The following is a 22,531-nucleotide window of genomic DNA, read 5'->3' as shown; positions in this document are numbered from 1 at the left end:
TGCTCGTTAAGATTAAATGTGATAACTTTTGTAGTAGCTTTAGCAGAAGGGCCTGGCCTGTAGTAAAGCTTAATTATTAGACATTAATAATGTCTGCCTTTCCCATTCATCATAAGCACCTGGAGGGCAGTCACTGTCTTCTGGTTTATCACTTCTGTATTGCACAGTACTTAGCATAATGCCCGGCAGGGGCACACTCTCAAAATATGCTTAACAAAAGCATGAAAGAGTATTTTGTAATGCAGTTATCTGAAACATGAAAGAAAAATCTTCAACTTTATTATTTGGCTCTCAATTTTTACAAATTCAGTAGCATCCAGGGGCACCCAGCTGGCTCAGTCGGTGGAGCGTGCGACTTATGATCTCGGGTTGTAATTTCGAGCCCCATGTAGGGTGTAGAATTACTTAAAATAAAATCTTAAAAGAAAAATAAATTCAATAGCATCCAACAAGAAACTGATAGTAATGTTAAAAACATACAATCATTGAGTGCTTTGTTATTGCAAGATACTGTTTTTAGATCTTTACATAAATGAACATCTTTATCAAAAAGACATCATTATTGGGGCGCCCGGGTGGCTCATTTGGTTGAGCGTCCAACTCTTGGTTTTGGCTCAGGTCATGATCCCAGGGTCAGGGGATCAAGCCCAGCGTTGGGCTCCCTGCTGAGCATGGAGCCTGCCTGGGATTCTCTCTCTCTGCCCCTTTCCTCAGCTGGTGCATGCTCTCACTCTCTTAAAAGAAAAAGACATTATTATTATTATTTCCATTGTACAGATGAGAAAACTGAGGCACAAAGCGATTAAACAATGTACCCACAGTATGGACAGAAAATGGCAGAGCTGAGATTCAGATTCAACTGGTATGTTTTCAAGCACGAACTCTTAATGGATACCATTGAATGACTCCTTAATGGATCTCCGTATGGAACTCTTAAAGAATAATCAAGTTCAACTTTGCCAACAGTTCAGTCCATTTTAAATATATCCTAATTATATGAACTCTGCTTTTCTAAAATGCTTCCTACTATAATTAATTGCATTTCATATGGACAAAGTATTTCTTGTAATTTTACATTGAACTCAGGATAGCATTAATAAGCATTTCAGAAGAAAAAACTTTCACTCTGGATGCATTACTTTATGTAGGGGAAGTTTCTCAATCCCTAAAGTTCTAACTACTCCCTGTGAATTTAGGACACTGATGGAGTCAATGATGTGGTTTCTTACAAATACCAAAGTATCACTTCCTGAGTATTTGCTGAAATATCTCCTTCACGAGAGCTTTATGGATATAAAAGAAACACTAAACATAGTACCTGATATCACAGAACTTGCCATCTGAGATTATGAAACATACATGAAAGCAAAGAACGCCCAACAACACAGTGTAACTATACACAGTTGACCACGTTTCTACAAAGTGGGTTCAAAAATATATACATTGAGTATACAAATTTATATATAGTGGCGTCCAGCTGGCTCAGTCGCAAGAGCATGTGACTCTTCATCTCAAAGTTGTGAGTTCCAGCCTCACGTGAGGTGTAGAGATTACTTAAATAAAACTTAAAAAAAAAATGTACTTATGGGGTGCCTGCGTGTCTCAGTTGGTTAAACGTCTTGATTTTGGCTCAGGTCACAATCTCAGGGTCGTGAGATCGAGCCCAGTGTGGGTTAATATTCTCTCTCTGCCCCTCCTCCCTCCACTCTTTCTGCCCCTCTCCTGCTCTCACTCTCTCACTTGTGTGTTCTCTCTCTCTAAAAAAATTAGATTAAATAAAAATAACACTCACACTCTCACTTGTGTGTTCTCTCTAAAAAAATTAGATTAAATAAAAATAATAAAAATTACATATAATATATAAATTGGGTTCAAAATATGCAAATGTTTACTGCAGCCTGTTCACAAGAACAAAACCAGAAATGACCTTAATGTCCAACGACAGAGAATTTAGATTATGGCACATTCTCCCATATATTGTAGCCATTAACAAGAATCTCCACGGAGTACTAACATGTACATGTTATATTATTGATGGGAAGAAACAACTTTCAGAAGTAAAGAATGAGCCTATCTGTGGAAAAAAAAGTGTACTTGTACATGTATATATACATGTGCAGACAAGAAATATCTAAAATATTCAGAATTTTAACATTTTTACTTATTTATATTTTTCTATCCTCTGATTTTTTTAAAAAATGAGCTTATATCTTTTAATAAGGTCATTAGTGAATTACAAGCATAAGTCATCTATATTGTTCTATTAACCTAAAATAAAAAAATAGGTACTAACTTTAATAAAGCCACTATTAACATTGTATCTCCTTCAAATGATACTTACATAGCTATACTCACAGAACATAAATTTGTATCCTCTGTTCGTAAGCCATAAGCATTTTCCATTTTACTAAACAATAATTTACAGTAATTTCCTTAAATATCTGCACCACAATCTACTTAACTATTCTCTTTATTGATGGGCATTATAGCCATTCTATTCATTCACATACACAAATACTATAAAAACTACTACAATGGACATCTTAATTCATACTGCTTCATCAATAATTGCATGATTTCCCTAGAACAAATAATTTTTACTTCAAAGGACATGCACTTACACTTTTTAAAACATAATATGCTTACAAAAGAGAACAAGCAGGAATTGTTCAGAGAAACTGCTTTCTGTTTGTCAGTTAAGCAGAATCCCTATAGCAAAGCTACTGAAACAAGGAATATACGACCCATCCCCAACACCACCGCTTTAAGCATTTAACTGCTCTGACCTAGCCTCCCGTTACTATCACTAATCAAAACAATGTTTGGAGAGAGGAGAAATCACTCATTTCATCCTAAATTGAACACTGTAATCACCCAAAGCAGAAATTAACAATTTCTTAATCACCTAATAAAACCAATTAAATACCCAAAGGAAAGAAATTCAAATTTACTGAATACCTGACCATGTCACATACTATCTGGGAAATGTTTAATCCTTATAATAACTTTTTGAGATAGTTATATTTACTTTCCAAAATAAGAAACTGATGGTCAGAAATATTAACAACTCACCCAAGGTCATGTAACTCATACACAGTGGGATTCAAACCTGGATTGGTCTAATTTCAGTGTTCACTCTTTTTCCAGAATGCCAAACTGCCCAGGATTAAGGGCAACCCAAGGAGCAGCTACTGGCTTTGCCTTTATGATAATGATTCACTTACTAGTATTACCAGTTGGGCCTCTTAATCACATTTTTTAAATTAGAGCTACAAATAAAAACCTTGTTTTCATGAACAACATCATAAAATGGAATTATCTTTACAATGGTGAGGTTCCCCAAACTAAAACTCAGGATACACTGCTTAATAAGTTTTTCCTCCAACTGTGAATTCACATAAAGTCTCCCAAAGTTCTAAAATTAACTCACATTTTATAAAGTTATTCACGTGGTAAAGAAAAAATTAAAGAAAAAAATGTAAAACTCATTGAAAGAAGTTATGTCACAGTCACTCATCTGCTATGAATCCAGTGCATAGGATATAATATTCATTAAATAAAACTGAATGGTTAAGTACACATTCATATTTGCCTCCTCCCTCCCTGAAAAAAACTGGCTTACTAGATTCTTAATATATCCTAATATAATTGTTTAACTTCTAAACTTATTTATCCTACTTTATTCCACAATGGATTTAAAGCAGCCTGGAACTGTATATACATAATTTGAAATGACAGTGATTACAGGAGAATAAACTCTGGACGGATGAGGTTAATATACAAATGTATATTATGAGAGGCGCCTGGGTGGCTGTTACGTCCCACTTCAGCCTAGGTCTTGATCCTGCAGTTTGTGAGTTCAAGCCCCGCATCGGGCTCTGTGCTGACAGCTCAGAGCCTGGAGGCTGCTTGGGATTCTGTGTCTCCCTCTCTCTCTGCCCCTCCTCCAATCATGCTTTCTCTCAAAAATAACCATTTAAAAAATTGAAAAAAAAAATGTATATTGTGAGGTCCTTTCTAAATACCCATTAGAGGTGGGTCTCAATTTTGGCTCTGAGTCCACTAAAGCCATCACACAACAAGAGAACACAACCAGTTAAGACATGAGTCACAGGAACCATATAATAAAAACAAACTGGGTACTCAGGAGAACTGAGAAAGGCATAATTATTCCTGTAGTAAAACCAGAGAAAAGTTCCTCCTGTGTATGTTTATGAAGGAGACACTGTATAATGTGGTAAAAATGTCCTAATCAACATTCTTACACAAATATAATAGTGGGTTTCTGATGGTTCTTTTCTTAGAGTATTCATCAGTGGAGACTTTCATAAAGCCAACATACAGTTCATTATTAGCAAAGGTGGGTGGAGAGTACATAATAGCATGGCACTCTGCTCTCTGACGGACTTAATCAAAGAGGAACTCTTAAGTGTGTTTAGAAAAAAAGAGAGTAAGTTCCATGTTCCTCAGAATCCTCCAAAGAGGATTTTCACCAACTGAGCTTTTGATAGGTTTAGAGACACAGGTTTTGTTTCTGCTCCGTGGCTGGCACCCAGCTTGCAGATTTTGTGTAGCAAAGTAGAGGCAGATCAACACACTCTCCCAGCCAGGTGAGCTGCTAGGTAGAGGAAGAGAGACAGCCCCTTAAGAAAGGCCGAGGACAAGTGCCCACACTCACAGAGTGACAAATGACAGCACCAAGTCTTTCCTCAAAAAACAATTGGGGTTTTCCGCAAACAGAATGAAGAATGAGCAATCACCTGACAAGTCTCTGAGTAATCTGTGGGGATCAGAAGTGGTTTTACAGTTTCTTTCAATGGTCATAGATGACTTCACTAATCCCTGAATGATGTTAATGAGAAAAAAATGAACCCTCAATCATGGTTAAAAAGACAAACACAATTTTATTTTTGGAAATTAATGAAAAATTTAAATATATTAAAATTTGTAGTTACAATGAATTAACAAATTCTCATTAGTGCATTAATTAAAATACCTAAGGGGAGAGGTACCTGGGTGGCTCAAGGGGTTAAGCATCAACTAGATTTGGGCTCAGGTCATGATCTCATGGTTCATGGGATCCAGCCCCACGCCTGGCTCTGTGCTGACATGAAGCCTGCTTGGGATTTTTTCTCTCTCTCTCTGCCCCTCCCCTGCTCATGTGCATGTGCGCTCTGTCTCAAAATAAATAGACTTTAATGTGTATCTAAGGGGAAAGAAATAGTTTGCAAAAACATGACATCTCTTCTCCCAATCATACAGTTTGAGGCTTTTTTCCAATTGAATTCAGGTTAATTGATAACAGCCTTTAAAATGTGCCTTTTAAATAACTAAGTAATTTATACTACTAACTTGGGAACTTTCTCTTTACCTAGAACACCTGATACAAATTTCAATATACAGCATACTGGAAATCTTTTTGGGCACACATCTCCCTCTATTACAGAAATCCACTTTTCCTTTCTTCTAAATTCAGGCAAATGTGCAAGTATCCCTGTAGTTTTCTATTTTTACGCTCTACCCCTCCATTTTGGAAATAATGTCATGAAAATAAGGCAAATTTATGCAAAAACTAGAACTCAAGTTTTGATTTAGGAACCTCAAAAAATATTCAGAGAAGCAAGAAACTTAAAACGGACTTTTAAAACTTATAACATTTGAAATATTGTTAGTTTTTTTTTTATTTTTTTTAATATCTTCACTAACTCTCAAATACTTTTTCTAAATAACACTTTGATTTTTTTTAAAAAAATCACAAAATTATTTGACTATTTGCAACTATATATGGTACTTTTAAGTGGAATTTAGTTTCTTACAATAACACTTTCATACTTATGGGCAGAACAACAGATGTTATTAACACAATTGTTACAAGTATGTACAACATGACCAGTTCTCTAGCTTTTCAGTTTTAAATATTCCTCTCAAAGAAACTCAAAACACAAATAACATATAAAAAACCCTATCAAACGGATTAGTACCCTGAATGGAAAAAGGAATTTAATTGACCACATAACTCGCCTTACATAACTATTAAGAACTTTTATGCAAATTCAGTATTTTCATGAAAATCTCATTCAGGGGCGCCTGGGTGGCGCAGTCGGTTAAGCGTCCGACTTCAGCCAGGTCACGATCTCGCGGTCCATGAGTTCGAGCCCCGCATCGGGCTCTGGGCTGATGGCTCAGAGCCTGGAGCCTGTTTCTGATTCTGTGTCTCCCTCTCTCTCTGCCCCTCCCCCGTTCATGCTCTGTCTCTCTCTGTCCCAAAAAAATAAATAAACGTTAAAAAAAAAAAATTTAAAAAAATAAAAAAAAAGAAAATCTCATTCAGATAGGAAAATGTATTTGTGACAGGATTTATCAGGGACACTAGTTATGTGGCTGGAATTCAGGGCATGACAACATATATGCGAGATACTTGCCACTCCTGATTGGCCCAATTCTTGCTGCAAAACTTCTAAGCAACTGGAGCAAAAATGTTTTTCACAATTGCTTCAATTTTTATTAGCCTGATGAAAACTAAAATTCAAACAATGCAGAAATTCACTTAGACGTGCAGTCTAAAAATCCAAACTGGGGTGCCTGAGTGGCTCAGTTTGTTAAACATTGGACTCAGGATTTCGGCTCAGGTCATGATCTCAAGGTGGTGAGATCGAGCCCCACCCACTGCTCTGGGTGCAGAGCCTAAGGTTCTCTCTCTCTCTCTCTCTCTCTCCTGTTGTCCCTCCCCTGCTCATTCCCCCTCCCCTTCTAAAAAACAACAAAACAAAAACAAAACAAGAAAGAAAATAAAATGATTTTTGTAAGATATTTCTTCATTGAAGCTTTAAAAGTCACAGTGGAGGGATGTCTACGTGGCTCAATCAGTTAAGCCTCCAACTCTTGATTTTGGCTCAGGTCATGATCTCATGGTTCCTGAGATTGAGCCCCACATTAGACTCTGTGCTGACAGCACAGAGCCTAGTTGGGATTCTCTCTCTTTCTCAAAATAAACAAATAAACTTTATAAATAAGTAAATAAATGCCACAGTGGTGTCTGTTACCATATTTTTTTTACTTTATTTTTTATTTTAGAGAGAGAGACAGTACAAGCAGGGAAGGGGCAGAGAGAGAGGGAGAGAAAGAATCACAAGCAGGCTCCATGCTCAGCGCAGAGCCCGACGTGGGGCTCAATCCCACCAACCTGGGATCATGACCTGAGCTGAAACCAAGAGCCCAACGCTCCACCAACTGAGCCACTCAGGTGCCCCTGTTAACGTATTTTTTTTATTGCAAATGCAAAATGATACATATGCATCAAGAACAATAGTTACCTCATGTTGATTACAAAAATATTATATGTGGATTATTTTATTACATGTGGCATTATTTTCCCAAGCCTCATTAGAATGTTGTCACCATGGGTTTATCTTCTCTACTTTTGTGTTTGAAAACTTCAGTAAGAAACGTTTTGAAGTTATCATTAAATAATTTTTATTATTTTTTTTATTTTTTTTTTTTTAACAATTTTTTTTTTCAACGTTTATTTATTTTTGGGACAGAGAGAGACAGAACATGAACGGGGAAGGGGCAGAGAGAGAGGGAGACAGAGAATCGGAAACAGGCTCCAGGCTCCGAGCCATCAGCCCAGAGCCTGACGCGGGGCTCGAACTCACGGACCGCGAGATCGTGACCTGGCTGAAGTCGGACGCCTAACTGACTGCGCCACCCAGGCGCCCCAATCATTAAATAATTTTTAACTGCATGCAAGCAAATATGAAATAAACTAACCATGTTACATTGTAACTATTTAGTATTACAATCAATGAACTTTGCTTTGCTACTACAATTAAAAGGCTTTTACAGTAATAGTGCTGATAGGCTTCATATCCAGAAAAGCACCCTTACAAGTATATGCTATGAACATGAGTATCTATAGATGCATGTAACAGGCATTAACGTGCCTTCACAATTTTTGGTTTGCTTAGTCTGTGACTCTCCATCTTATATGACATATATTTTACAGTAACATTTAATGTATTACCCCCAAATTTGGTGGCTTAAACAAGATTTATTATCTCACAGTTTTTGTGAGCCAGGAATTGGGGAGCAGGATGCTGAGTGGTTCTGGCTCATAGTCTCTCATGAGGGTGCAGTCAGGATGTTGGCCTTAGTTGGCTACAGTCATCTGAAGGCTTGACCGAGGCTGGAAGCGCCACTTCCAGGATGGCTGCCTTACATGGCTTTGGCAGGCCTCAGTTCTTCGCAATGTGGGCTTCTCTTCAGGACTGCTTGGGTGTCTTCTCAGCATAGCTGCTGGCTGTCCCTGAAGTGGTGGTTCTCAACAGAAGGCAGTTTTCCCCCAGGGGATATTGGATAATGGCTGGGTCATTTTTGCCTATTACACCTGAGGGGGGGGGGGGCAGTGTTGAGGGGGCTGGGGAGGGGGGTGCTATTGGCATCTCTATATGGGTAGAGGCCAGGGATACTGCTAAACATCCCTCACAGCAAAGAGTTATCTGGCCCAAAATGTCAATGGTGCTGAAGTTGAAAAACTGCTCTAGAGAAACTCATTTCAGAGAAACGTTCAGAGAAAAGAGCAAGATGGGGGCCACATATCTTTTATGACCTACCCTTAGAAATCACACTCCATCATTACTACACATTCCATATATTAGAACAGTGAGTCAGTAAGTCCAACCTTCACTGAGGGTGAAGATTATGAGCTCCACCTCTGTAAAGGAGAAGCATCAAATAATTTATGGTCATATTTTTAAATCACTAAACATAGTGACTTGATTTTTTTAAACAAAATATTGGAATTTTCGAGATATCTCAGTTACTTTTGGGAATATTGTATTACTTAAGAATCTTTTTACTGCCCAAGGAAAATCACTGGAATTCCATTTAACAAAGCTACTTTTCATCCTAGTGAATGGTCTCTGCGGGATTTTGATGCTCTAATCTCAAAATTTTCTATTAAGCATAAACGTATGCGGTGTGATACAGAGAAAAGTAAACTAGTAGTCGAAAGATCTGAGTTCTAGTTTTGGTTCTGGCACTTCCTAGCAGGTGATCTCAGACAAAGTTTCTACAAGCCTGTTCCCAAATCAATAAAATGGGGGTATCACCAGCTCTCTTTATCTCACAATGCTGTTTTGAGGTTCAAATAAGATTATGTGACTACTTTACGAACTATAAAAGATAGTTTTAAATGTTTTAAGTGGAGGGGTGCCTGGGTGGCTCAGTCAGTTGAGCGTCCGACTTCGGCTCAGGTCATGATCTCACAGCTCGTGAGTTCAAGCCCCCCGTCGGGCTCTGTGCTGACAGCTCAGAGCCTGGAGCCTGCTTCAGATTCTGTGTCTCCCTCTCTCTCTCTGTCCCTAACCCACCTGCATTCTGTCTCTCTCTCTCAAAAATAAATAAACATTAAAAAAAATTTAAATGTTTTAAGTTGAAATAACATGCTATTATAAAATAGTTTCACAATCAGCTTCCAGCATGGGGTTTAACACATAGTAGATTCTCAATATGTATTTTTAGATCTCTTATTCTCAAATCTGAGGTTGAGTAAACCTCTGAGATAACAGTAAAATAGAGAAATTAAAATATAATTGAGGGACCAAATCCTTGTTGTCATGATATGGATAACTAAAGTATAGTTTCCTCAAGTTAAAATATACATTATTCAGCAATTAGATAGGATCTAAGACTACAATCAGCAACATAATGTAGCCAATATTTTAGACACTGAACTAAAACAAAAAACAAAAAATCCCTTTATTATTTGTTTCCAAACCTAAACCATGAAGGAGAGCAGAAGCTATAGGTGATCTGTGTATCCTCCAGTACCTGGAACATAATGCAAGATTAATAAATACATACCAAAACAGGTAGTTCTTGACCTCAAGAAACTGAGAAATCTAGCTGGGGAGTCAGAATAAATACTCACATAAACAAATCACTGAAGACTTTTAAAAGCAATACATTTGCTTCTTCCAATCCATTCTACACACTCCAGTCAGTATCAATTTTAAAACACTTTTCTCTCGCTACTTTACAACTCAAGAAACTTTAACAGCCCTCCACGGCCTAGAAAAATGCAACTGCCTTAGCCCTACTCCAGACCTAGTTCTTCATTTCTGGGTGTAGGACCCAAGTGCCTACAAATGATTCGGAAGTACAACCAGAATCTACAAAACCTCCACAAATGATTCTGAAGTACAACCGGAATGAGAACCACAACTGGGTTCACCCTACCTGAGATATTCTTGCTGTCAAGCTAGTCCATCTCATAGCTAATTCTCTTAGTTATGTTTTCTGTTACCTTAAAACATTCCCTTTCCTCCTCTCCAAATATTACCCATCTTTCAAAATAATCTTCAAATGCTTTTTCTTCCATGAAACCACTCAAACTACAAAAGCCCACAATGCACCCATACCTCTAGACACATCAATACCTTTTTTATATACACAGTTCACTTATATTTTATGTCTACTTCTTTTAACATTGATGGACATTTAACACTAATGGATGACCAACAGATTTTCTTCACTACAGTAAATCTAAAACATAAACGAATACATATACACACACATTTCTAACTCTCAAAATCATGCTGCCTTAATATTAGTTACAGAAACCTTCAGGTACTTGACTCATACGATTGCAGTTTTCATGAGCACTGTCATTTATCAGTGCCAATGAAAGCTTCCTTCAAACATCACCTCCATATCTCTTAGGATGAACCATATAAGCTTATAACATCAATCTATTCGTAGGGTAGTTAGTGCCACATTTGAGATCATCCTCAAGCAGTGTGTAGAAAAATTATCAAGGGAAAGCATGAAACATTACATTTCAATGGACTTGAAATCCAAAGGGTTAGATATTTCTGAGATAAGGTTTGGAAATACAAATATGGACATACAAGTGTATGAGCAAGGCTACTGTTAAGATTGTATCAGATGATAAATTCAAAAAGAATATGCACAGAAAGTATAGTTTTTCTATCTTTTTGGAGGTGGAAGGTTCAAGTTATCCTATCTAGTTTTTCCTCAGGGCTAATCAATCCAAATATGTAGGGTTATATAAGTAGGTCTCAACAAAGGGTGATTTGTCCCCAGGGGACATATGGCAACGTCTAGAGACATTTTTGGTTGTCACAACTGGAGGTTGCTACTGGCATCTAACAAGTAGGGTACAGGGATGCTGCTAAACATCCTACAATGCCTAAGAGCCCCCCACCAACAAAAAAAAATTATCTCACCCAAAATGTCAATAGGTTGAGTAACCCTAGGTTATGTTATATTTGGAAATGTAAACACAGCTTGATAGATGTTCATGAAACGGTCTGTTTTCTTAATTTGCTATTTTCCTCCCTTTGGTTCCCTTTAGCATCGATATCGTTTAACTTATTGAGATTGCTAACCTCAAAGGAGATCATTCAAAGCATAAAGAAGGCACTTAGGACGCTAAACTAGGAATAGAAAATGAAGCAAGACAAACGTATAATGTCAAGAAAACTATTAGAAGTTTATCAATATAAGATGTCAACATTGATATTTCACTTCGATTTAATGCTAAAATCATTAGGAAGCCTAATTTTATTACACCAAATGAGGAAGATAACTAAGATTTTCCGAGCATTTGGTAGCCTGGAGCAGAAAACGTAAATAGAAACTATTATGCAAAAGTCTAAGTTCAAGAGGCTCAAGTTAGCTAAAGCCCTACATGGATATCACAGAAGAGGGGGGTAAAAAAAAAAGAAAGAAATAGCTCTTGGAGATATTAAGAATAAAGCATTTATTTCTGGGGATAAAGTTCTTTTTCCCACAGGAATGAGGAAATACAAAAAAGAAGAATTCGATATTACACTTGCATAACCCAGACACTTCAGGCTGAATGTCACAGGACAGACTAAGGGCATGATTAAGGGCACCATCCCAAGTGGAAGTACAGGACTGGGTTAAGAATCTAAAGGACCTTTACCCTCACAGTCCCTTGCTTCCCCTAAAACACAGCCTCCCTGAGCCCTAGGCAGATCAAAAGAAGAAGTTCTGACCTATTGTGGGCACGTGCTGATGTCATCACTTTCTAGATCTGAATCATCAGATGAAAAGGCTTCTCTGACACAGATTTCCAATACATATCCTTACACAAAGTTGCCCTAGATATAAAAAGTGACCAGTATATCACTGGAGTCAAGAGAGACACAAAAGAATCTAAAAGAAAATTTCAAGGGAAGCAGTAGAAACCCAAACGTAGATATGAGATGGCAACTTAAGTGAAAGAATGCAGAATAGAACAGCTACAGAGGACATCCAAAGCAATCTCTGAGGAACCAATGTAAACGTGTCCCTTTTAGACTGATATGTTCAAAAGCAGGCACCCTTCCTGCTTTTTCAGTTTTTTTTTTTTTTATCTTTATAAACACAACACCTAACACAGTGCTTAGCACTGCCAATATTGAATTAATGAATTCAAGAAAACAAAGGGGACATTTGGTATGCTTTTTTGCCTTTTTTTTTTTTTTTTTTTTTTGTGGCATGCTTGTGTGTTGTGTGATGCCTACACTCTGGACCATAAGCCTGCAAAAGCAACCAATGCATACTTGTGGGCAGACTGACAGTAAAACACACATACTCACATACCTTCCTTCATGTCACAGGCACAGTGACAATACCACCAAGGCCTAGAGGTTTTGAGGAAAACAAGGAAATCTGTAACAACATCATTCAAAGTAACAGGAGCCAACGTGTTCAGGGTCTAAAGTTACTCAGACAGCAGCTAGACAAAATAAACATTTGTTCTATTACCTTTTTGTTATGTTGCCATGGGAATCTGTGTTTAGGAACACTTATTTTCCACAACTAGATGATAGAGCAGTAAAAGGGGGATAGCTCCCGTGAAAGAGGAGAGAAGCCTGTATCTATAAAGGCAAGGAAGACAATAAATCCTATGGGGTTTTGTAAGGTCACATACATGCAGGATCTTTCAATCTATTCAAATTAATCGATCTATTTCAATTTATTCAAGTTAACAGAGACGGCTTTGGAGCCTCACAGCTAAAACATTAGTAACAGGTAACAGTCATTGGGGGAAGGTGGAGGAATGTAAAGCAGATGCAGAGCCAAATAAAACAAAAAATAAATGAGATCTGCAATGTTGAAGGCAGGTAAAAATGTCTTTTAAAATATGACCCAATAGTACGGAAAAACCTAGAAGCCCAAAGAAGTTAGAAAACATTCAACCTGCCAGCAGGCTAATCTTCTTTTGTCAGCAGAAGTCTAGAGCTAATCTCTTTGCTCCCTTCCTTTTGGCAACAGAAACCTGAAAAAGTGAAATAAGCCCATGTTATTTAAAGAGCTGGACTGGAATACCCTGAATTTCTAGGGCCCAACAGAAGTACTGGCTCCGGTACTCAGAGCCTTCTGGAATGACAGTTGTGCGCATGGGTTGGGGCAATGCACCAACTCATCGGACTCCCCCATTCTACCCTGAAGTATTATTAGCACCTCTAATGGGTGCTAACAGTTCTTACAAAAGTTCTTAAAAGGCCAAGTAAGGTCCTTCATGATCCCTGTGCATCTGCAGCCCCTCCACCCTCTTCTACTACTATTTGGCCCCTGGTTCATTCAGTGCTAGCCAGACTGGTCTCCTAGCTATTCTGGACAAAGAGGCCGTTGCCTCAGAGCCTTTGCAACTCCTGATCCTTCAGCCTGGAATGTTCTTCCCTCCACACCCAAGTCCAACCAGTGTTCTAGATCACTTCCTGCAGGTCTTTGCTCAACTGTCACTTCATCATCCAGGCCCATCCTGACTATCCTGCTTAAAAGTGCAACACAGCCATCCCAGTAATTCCTCTCCTTACCTTGCTTCATTTCCCCCACAGCACCAACCATCTGACATACTAAAAATTTTTTTAAATTTATTATCTACGTCTACTTTCATCCCTCTTAGAATATAATTTCTTATGGGCACAAATTTTTCTCTGATTGTTCATACTCCATTTCCAACACCTGAAGAACGACCCATACATAGTAGACGCTCAGGGTATCAGTATAACACACAGTCCTATCCTCAAGGAACCCATCTTTCTTTCCCTTTGCTTTCACAATCCTTACAATACTCCAAAGTTCAGATAGTGGCACTAAAATCTATCCATTTGTCCATAGTCAAAACTTAGGGGTCACCCTAGACTCCTCTCTTCTATACTCTTTCTCCCCCACCTTCCACCTAGGAGCCAACAACTCAGAATCCAAGACCCATTTGTCAAAAGTGCAGAATTTACAGACCACCATTTTCCTCATTCTTAAAAATAAATTCTTAACAGGAAATGCTGGAAAACCAGCTAATTTTATAAATCTTTAACACAAATGCACTTAATTTATGAAAATCCCTGAAAGCTTTATTTACAAAAAAATTTTTCAAGTTTAAATAGTTCTTTTTTTGTTTTTGTTTTCTGTTTGTTTGTTTCTCTTGTCCTGAAAAAACATGTGCGTGACTTCTAACTACATGGCAACCATGAGAGGAAATCCCTAGGTTCCAGGTCAGGGAAACTCACTTTACAATGAGGTTTTTATTGAGCATTACAGTAATGATACCTCTTAGATAGGAACAAATCAATACAAAATTTCACAGTAAAAAGCAAAAATCTAATGTATTTTCAAAAGCCTGGATAAGCAACTATTTCTATAATATCCTATAGTTATATAACACAAATATGTACAGATAGCCCCAACTTTACAAAATGCACATTGAAGAATTCCAAACCAACAGGATTCATAAATTCAGGAAATAACTATTTGCACTAATAGTTACTTGGGGAAAAAAATGTAATCTGGGCAATGAGTTCATTTTTGGTCTATCAATTCTGAGGAAGAGGGGTAACTTTAATAAGTTAGGTCACTATCCCTCAGATTACCTAGGCAATGATGGTGGTGGGATTGGAGCTGTACAGTCACAGCTCTATTGCAAGTGACTCAGCAATCCTTCTTCACAAAAGAAGAGGGAAGGACAAACAGCACAAGAGAAGATGTCATCACACAACCTCAGCAGCTTACATGTAGAGGAAAGACGACTTCTAAAGTGTCGAAACCCTAGAACCAAATCCAAGGTACCACTGGCAAGCAAGCCATTTCCTTCAACGGATGAATCTCGTTCTTCACCTATATAACTAGGTTAATAACACCAGACTTCAGAGAGCAGGTGAAGACTGAACGATAATGCTCTGAGTGAAAATACTTTATAGTGTAAAATCCCATACAAATGTCAATTTATACTAAAGTGAGAGTGATCTAGCCCAGTGAATTTTTCCACCTTTGGATCCTAAGCCTCAGGGGCTCAATGCCATGTGCACTGTTGCCCATGAAAGGCCAAAGTCAACACACAGATCACCTCTGAAGCTGAGCTAGAGGGAAATCAAAAACAGAGTACTCTTCAGTATCAAGAAATTAAACTGGTGGAACTGAAAAGCCAGAGATTCAGAATACTCTTATTTAAAAATGGGAGCCAGCAGAAAAGCATCAGTTAAAAAAAAAAAAAAAAGGATTCAATAAATAAAATACGACTTTATAACAAACTTGACTGAATTCTTTCTTAAAAGTCTTTATATATAAATAATATAAATATTTGCCACTATCTTTAAATATTTATTGGTTGGTACTGGCAACATGCAGCCAATCACCTTGCTTTTGGTTACAAACAAAAGCAAACGGGAAGAAAGATCAGCATGGGCCTATTATCACCACTAGAAAAATAAACGGCATGCCCCCCTTACTGATCAGGAGTCAAGAAAGTCATCTTTGCATAGTCAACAATGATGTATATTCATTTATTTGTGCCCTGGCTCATCCTAAAAGAAAAAAAAAAGAAGATTAAAAATGGTGAATGGCTAGTAACACTAAAACTTAGCTTTGTTTATTTTTATTATATTTATGTATATACAATCTTGTTCCACAAAGCATTTAGGAAGTTGGATTTGATATCTTAGTAAATTTTGCCATCCTCTTACTAAAAATCTTGTATGTGCTTTATATACTGATGATAAATATAAACCACAAAGCAAAATGCCTAGAACATAGTAAGCAATCCATACAATGTAGTTATTATTCGCATTAGGCTATAAGCTCTCCGAGGGAATGGATTACCTTGTTCTGTCTTGTTCAGGGCTCTATCTCAAGAAACCTAGCCCGTTACCTAATCCGTAGTTGGTATCCAATATTGTTGAATAAACAACTGAATATGACTTAAGAGTAATTCTCAACTCTCGCCTATTTTATGGCTGCCAGTGCTCCACCTCCTCTAATCAACAGCAAAGGTCTGGAAAAACCATACCCAAAGGAAAGGCATTTAAGTTCCTGTTTATATTTCCTTAAACTCACCACAAAGAGTCCCCCCTTCTGTCTCCAAACCAGAAAATCAATGCTTCGCAACAATGTATTCTTAAACGATTTTGCTTCATTTCCCCTCACTGACAATGCACAAAGTTCCTTAAAACTTCAAGACTTGGTTTAGTTCCCTTTACCCCCTAAAAAGGAAAGGCATATTTATAAAACCTTATCAACTCTCAATTGCTAGTCTGATTCCTTGATCTTTGATTCACAGTTGGTTATCATACAGGCTGCTACTTGCTTTTTTACTATATACTTAGTACAAATTAAAATAATGAAAATAGGCTTAATATAAGAAAACTTTTTAACTTATACATCAAAGCGTATCACACTTCAGGAGCAATCAAATTAGGAAACTGACACATATTTTAGTGAGGCTGCATTCCTTAAAACACTTTCAGAGATTCTTTTTTGGAACAGACTTCAGATCCAGTTCTACGAGTCACACAAGAAATTCTGTCATTACTTTACAGTTACAACTCCTATTTGACCTAAAACAGTATCATCAACTTGAATGCCTAATCTTTTTCACCAGACGTGAGTACAAACTCTCTTATTTGGATTCAGTTTGATTTTGTTATTCCCTAAAGTCAAATCTGCTCCCAAAGGATGAAGGTAGTGAAAAATAACACAGGCTCCAGAAAGGATACTAAAAGAAATTAAAGAAAAAAAAAAATGTTTTCTGCAACACCCGAAAAACTGCTAATTGAAAGAAACTCTTCAAGTAACTCTGAATAAGAGAACACTTACTTGTAAATCCAAATTTTGATATTTTCAATCCAAAATCAGTTACATTTATTTACAGTCAATTGTCACATAGTATCAGATGTATATTCCTCCACCAATATACCATAGGCTACACTTCCAATCCCTTGGGGAAATACTACTAAAAAACAATGCAAGCTCTGCCCCCCTGTAAAAACACTTAAGAAACTTAACAGTGGAGGTCTCTGAGGAAAGGAATAGCATGGTTGGAGAACAAGAAAGGAAATGAGACTTTTCACTAAATATCCTTTTACACAATGTGAATGTATTACCTATTTTTAAAAATCTGTTTAACAAAGTACTTCAAAGTGTCAGAAACTGCAGGCTTCTGTAAGCCAGAAAGAATAGTACTAAAGAAATGTAAAGGTCATTTTAATGACACTTTACTGTAAATCTGGATCTCTAGTTCCAGTGCAAAGCTGTTCATACCAACAACAGGAAAACTGCAAGCAGTTCTTTTGAAGTTCACTAAACTCCCCATAGTTAAGATATTCTGCTTTACCATTCCATTAAAGTTTAAGCATCATTGGAAACAAAAACTTGGTACTATAAAAATTAACGTGTCAATTCAAGAATGAAAAATAGAGGTAAAATAATCAGCTATTAAAGGAGCCACAATCCAAATACATCTTTGAAAATGAGCAATAACACACACACATATATGTGTATATGTAGTAAAATGTTGCAAATTCCCTTAAAATGTAAACTGTCGCACTATAAAAATGGGGAAAGATGTCAAGCATGGTACCATCAGCAACTTAACTCAAGCAGCTTGAACTAGAAAATGCAATATGATCTGTTGCTTGACACAGTTGCACAATCTCAATTACCCAGAAGATTCTACCAAACAGGAAATTCATAATGTGACTTTAAGAAACACAGGAATCACAAAGATTAACACGTCCAAAAGCCTGGAGTTTGTTCCAAAACAAAAAAAAATAATTTTATAAAGGCCCTTTTCAAATGATGCATGCGCATGAATACATGAATTACTCTCAGATCAGCAGCTCTCAAGACACAGCAAATCTAAACTACAGTGTATAAAACCTAAGTTAGTGAAACATTTCGGATCCAGAAGTTTTATATCAATTTCACTTAAAACACACAATGTGAATGAAAGCTGAGATGTGTCTCTTCCTTCCTCTGGGTTACATTCCATATCCTTATGAAAACCATGGTGTACCTCACGCTACAAATGGAGACAAGTTCCCTGCTAACTCTCTAAGGGACTTTGAAAACAGTTATTCGCAAGATGTCTTGCAATTAAAAAAACACATTTACAATACCTCCCAGCATTGTCAACAACTTTTTGATCTCGAGCGCGTCCAACGGATCTGAATCTCACTTGCTCCAAAGGAGAAAACTGTTTTGTCAAACAATACCTAAATGAGCAGCGGTATGTGACTAATCAGTGAGGCCGCCAGTTTCTCAAGCTGCAGTATTCTTGCAGGCACTACCACCCACCCCCACTCTGCGAAAAGGAAATACGCTTTCAGCCGAATCGGAAACACACCACTCAAGCTGGCACTGGGCTCGCCGAGATAAAGTCGGTATTTCGGGCTCTATGGGTCGCTGCTGATTCAAGTGCGAATTCAAAAAGAATGCTTCTCAAAAGGAGATTTCGAAAGAGGTTTGCAAAAGAAGCCGGGACAGAACGCCCTTCGTCGTCAGTTTTGTTCAGACGACCGCGCTCTCCCGGTCGAGCTTTGCCCTTCTGCTTCTCCCCGCAGCTCCCAGGGCTTGTCGTCTGCTTAGAGGGCACGCTCGGCGCCCAAAGCGGGAGCACCTCCGGAGAGGGTCTTTCTGCTCCATGCGGGCAGGGAGACCCCCGAAGAGACACCCCCGCCTCCAGGCCAGCCCCCGGAACAGAACCCCACCCCCCACCCCCAGCCGACAGGCGCAGGGTGCGAGCCAGGGCCGAGCTCCGGCACCACCGCCCGCCGAAGACCTGCATCTTGCACACAACTGACCACCTACCTGGGGGTGCAGAGTGAGGGGTGCAAGGGGTACAGGGAGTGCAGGACAAGGGTCGAAGGGCAGCGATGCCCTCCCCCAAGGAAAATTCCTGCCGCTTGGTGCATCGCTGAGCTGTGGGGGCAGGCCTGGCTCTGGGGCATTGAGGGCCACCCAGCCCCACCGCAGCCCCAGGCCGGGTGACACTCACCACACGGAGCCATAGGCACCGGAGCCCACCGGGGACAGGTTCTGGTAACGCTCCGGCACCTCCCAGATTGTCTTGTTCAGCTCCTGCCGGTAGAACGTGGGCCTCTCCTGAGACATCTTCCAGCGGCGGCCGCGGGGCTAGGAGGTGGCCCTAAGGGGCCCCGCCTGCGCCCGCACCGGCTCCCCGGCCCTCGTCGCCCGCCTGGCCGGGCGGGGACCCGGCGCTGGCAGGCGGCGCAGGTGCGGCAGACGCGACCCCGCCGAGTCCCGCGCCCGCGCGGCCCCTGTCAGCCGCAGCTGCTGGAAGCGCCTCAGCGACGGGGAGTGAGCCCGGCTGAGGGCCAGGGCACGCTCCGGGGCTCGAGGCTGCGACCACCACGCTCCCCCTGCACCCTCTCCCCCACCGGGCCGACTCTAGACTGCGCCGCGGGAGTACCGCTCCAGCTGCAGCGCCCGCTGAGGTTCCAGTGGTCGCGGTTCCAGAGCCAGCGAACAGGAGCCTCTGGCCGTAATCTCGCGAGAACAGCTCCCGGGACTCTCAGCGAGTCGAGATTTTACCCAATATGGAACCCGCCCACGGGAGGGGGTTGACGACGGGAGAGGATGGGAGGAGTACTTCTCGCGAGAAAAGAGCAACAGCTGGCGACCAGAGGCAGGAACTCTCCGGGACTGTTCTTAAGGGCGCGAAGGCGGACCCGGGTAGGAGGGATAAGTGGGCAACACATGCCGCGTGCGCCCCACCGTGGTCACCGGGGCGAATGCCTGGCTCGGTGCTGGAGAGCGACAGTGACTAATAGGGTGTCGGGAAAAATACCGAAAGATCTTTGAACTGCGGGTAGTCACCAACAGCCGAGCATCTGCTCAGTGGAACCCTTAATTTCCAAGAAATACATTTAAAAAGGTAGGTTCTGGCCAGAAAGCCGTTGTATTCCATCCGTTCAAGGACATATGGCTTAATTCTTCGGAATTATGACGAAAACTGTCCCCAAAGCAAATATTAGCCCTGCATGAAGGCTGAGGTTTTTCCACTCTCTTAGTGGTTCTTAAACTTCTATGTGCAGAAGAATCGTTTCGGGTGCTTAAAAATGCAGAGTCCCAGGACGCACAGGGAGTCTAAGAGTATAGGGTCGGTGAAGGCGCCAAGAAAGCGCATCTTTACAATATGCCCCAGGCAGTTCTGATTCAGGAAAAGTCTCCAGTATCTCCCTTTGAGAAGGATTTCTGAAATCATTACTCTGAGGATTTGAAACCGAGCCCTGCTCTGAAGAGCTTCCAGCGAAGATGATTTTAAGCATTTGATTCACTCCTCTCAGATTAAGGAGTAACAAGGCGAAGATTACACTCTTTTATGAAAGTGTCGCATTAGGCAAGTCAATTGACCTTTCTTGACCGTAGTTCCAGTTTCTGCAAAAAAAAAATTCCTGCCTTACGTTCCCACCTAACGGGGTCATTTGTAAAGCTGAACAAGATAATAAAGTGTGAATGGGCAAGGTATTATAACCCCATACCTACCCCCCCCCCCCCCCCCCCACTGTTACCATCCTATTCCTTTGTTAAAGTTTGTTCCAATCTCTCTTAGAAATAACTAGATCCAATCCAGGACACTTCTCAACACTTCCCATGATTATTCTCTTTGGTGTTATGCTTCCCTTGGAGTGCTCAGATTTTCCTTATCTTGTCGCAGCATCTAGCACAGTGCCTAGAACATAATAGGTACCTCATAAATATTTATTGAACAAATTATGAATAATGAGCATGATCTCACTTAGGAGGTGGTGCAGGATCCTTAGTTCTCCTCAAAGAAAACAAAAACCAGAGTCACGGATGATTTGTGGAAAGCCTTTCTTGGGGGGATTCAGTGTGGCTTAGCCTGGATTCTCTTGCCTAGGAGGACATGCTGCTTGAAAATGTCCCAGGACAACCTGCAGGTTAGGGAGCTTTCCAAGAAAGAATGAAGGCTGAAGGAGGAAATGACAGCAAAAATGTCACTGAAATAAAATGGCAAGTGGGAGTGGAAAGTCAAGGAGATGAATGGACGATGGAATCCTACGGAATTCATATAATTACCCAACAAATTGGGATGGTGAGGTGAGAGTGACTGAAAGGGTAAAGATTCAGGAGGCAATCCATTCACTCACTCCTTCAACAAATCTGTACTGAATGCCTCCTAGGTGCAGGGCACTTCCGATTAATGGGGATCCGCAAACATGCTGCCTACATGGAGTTTACAGTAACAGCAGGGCAATCATCCAATCGTTCAACACAAATTTATTGAGCACTTACTGCATCTACCACATTGTTTAGGCACGGATAATACAGCAGTTAATGAACGAGATGAAATTCCCCGCCCTTATGGGGGTGACAATTTACAAAAAGGAATAGGTCCAGTGAGTGATGCGTTACACACTAACACAGTAATCGAGCCAAGTGCAAAACTGCAAAGGGGCCAAGCAGGAATACAAGGCATAGTTAGAGACGGTGACAGGGACTGAGTAAACTTCAGAGGGTTAAAGGGCAGGGAGCAGAGCAAGAGACCTGGGCTGGAGAGTGTCCTTCCGTGGGAGGAGCCAGGCTAATGATGGCAGAGAGCTAGGGTTGGAGACCTGGGTGACCTTATTATAGCCTCAGTTTTCCTTGTGTGTCTTCCGACCTGACAAGGTCGTCGCGTGATTTAAGTGAATTACTGTGTGCGGCGTGCGGGGCACGAGGGCTGGCATCAAGAGGGCCCCCAATCAAGAGCAGTCAAACCCCAAAGCAAGTGGAGGCCTGGGTGGCACAGATTGAAGGGCTTCCCTGGCCCCAGGAGCCCCCGCTCGGGGCTCCGCACCGTAGCTGCCCTTGCTCTCCTTCCTCGCTCCCCTCTCTGGTGCCCCGCCCGCCAGAACGCCCTCGGGTTCGGCCGCAACGGCTCGGGAACTGCCGGCGTCCGCGTCTACAGCGCCGCCAGCCAGGCCGCAGCTGCGTCGGACCTCAGCGTCCGCTCCCGCGTCCCCGCCGGGAGACCCAGGTGGAGCCGTGGCAGAGAGCCGCCCGGGGCCGGGGGCTGCAGGGTGGAGCCGGGCGCGGGCGTCCGGGTGCGGGGCACCAGCCCCGGTTGCCCTCCGAAGTCCCGGGGCGGGGGCTGCGTCAGTGGCCGGCAGGGCCCGGCGCGTCGCGGGCGCTCGGTGTTTGTGGCATGAATGAATGACGGTATCCCTGAGAGCTTATCTCTCAGAGGTATCTTCTCTGC

General features: G+C 40.7%; 2 protein-coding genes across 6 annotated transcripts in view; one reads left to right on the top strand and one right to left on the bottom strand.

The window, feature by feature from the left end:
• MAPK14 (mitogen-activated protein kinase 14) overlaps positions 1–19,830 on the bottom strand; it is a 76,720-nt gene extending 56,890 nt beyond the window's left edge. Inside the window, exon 1 of one of the 3 annotated variants that reach the window (XM_086706690.1) lies at positions 19,304–19,830. In XM_086706690.1, coding sequence (XP_086562816.1) covers positions 19,304–19,419 — 116 coding nt within the window. In that variant the 5' untranslated portion in view covers positions 19,420–19,830. The remainder of the gene's footprint in view (positions 1–19,303) is intronic. The other 2 variants (XM_086706689.1, XM_086706688.1) reach the window with 2 other exon arrangements.
• Positions 19,831–19,882: 52 nt separating this feature from the next.
• SLC26A8 (solute carrier family 26 member 8) overlaps positions 19,883–22,531 on the top strand; it is an 85,471-nt gene continuing 82,822 nt past the window's right edge. For 2 of the 3 annotated variants that reach the window (XM_025925743.2, XM_086706685.1), the window contains exon 1: positions 22,179–22,309. The gene's annotated coding sequence lies outside the window, so the exon portion shown is untranslated. Of the gene's footprint in view, positions 20,204–22,178; positions 22,310–22,531 lie in introns of those variants that run through there. The other variant, XM_086706687.1, reaches the window with a different exon arrangement.

Source organism: Puma concolor, chromosome B2 (assembly GCF_028749965.1).
Source record: "Puma concolor isolate L17-30 chromosome B2, mPumCon1.1.hap2, whole genome shotgun sequence".
Taxonomy (NCBI): Eukaryota; Metazoa; Chordata; class Mammalia; order Carnivora; family Felidae; genus Puma; species Puma concolor.
The sequence above is the reverse complement of the archived record's forward strand: the minus strand, read 5'-3'. Positions and strand labels throughout refer to the sequence as shown.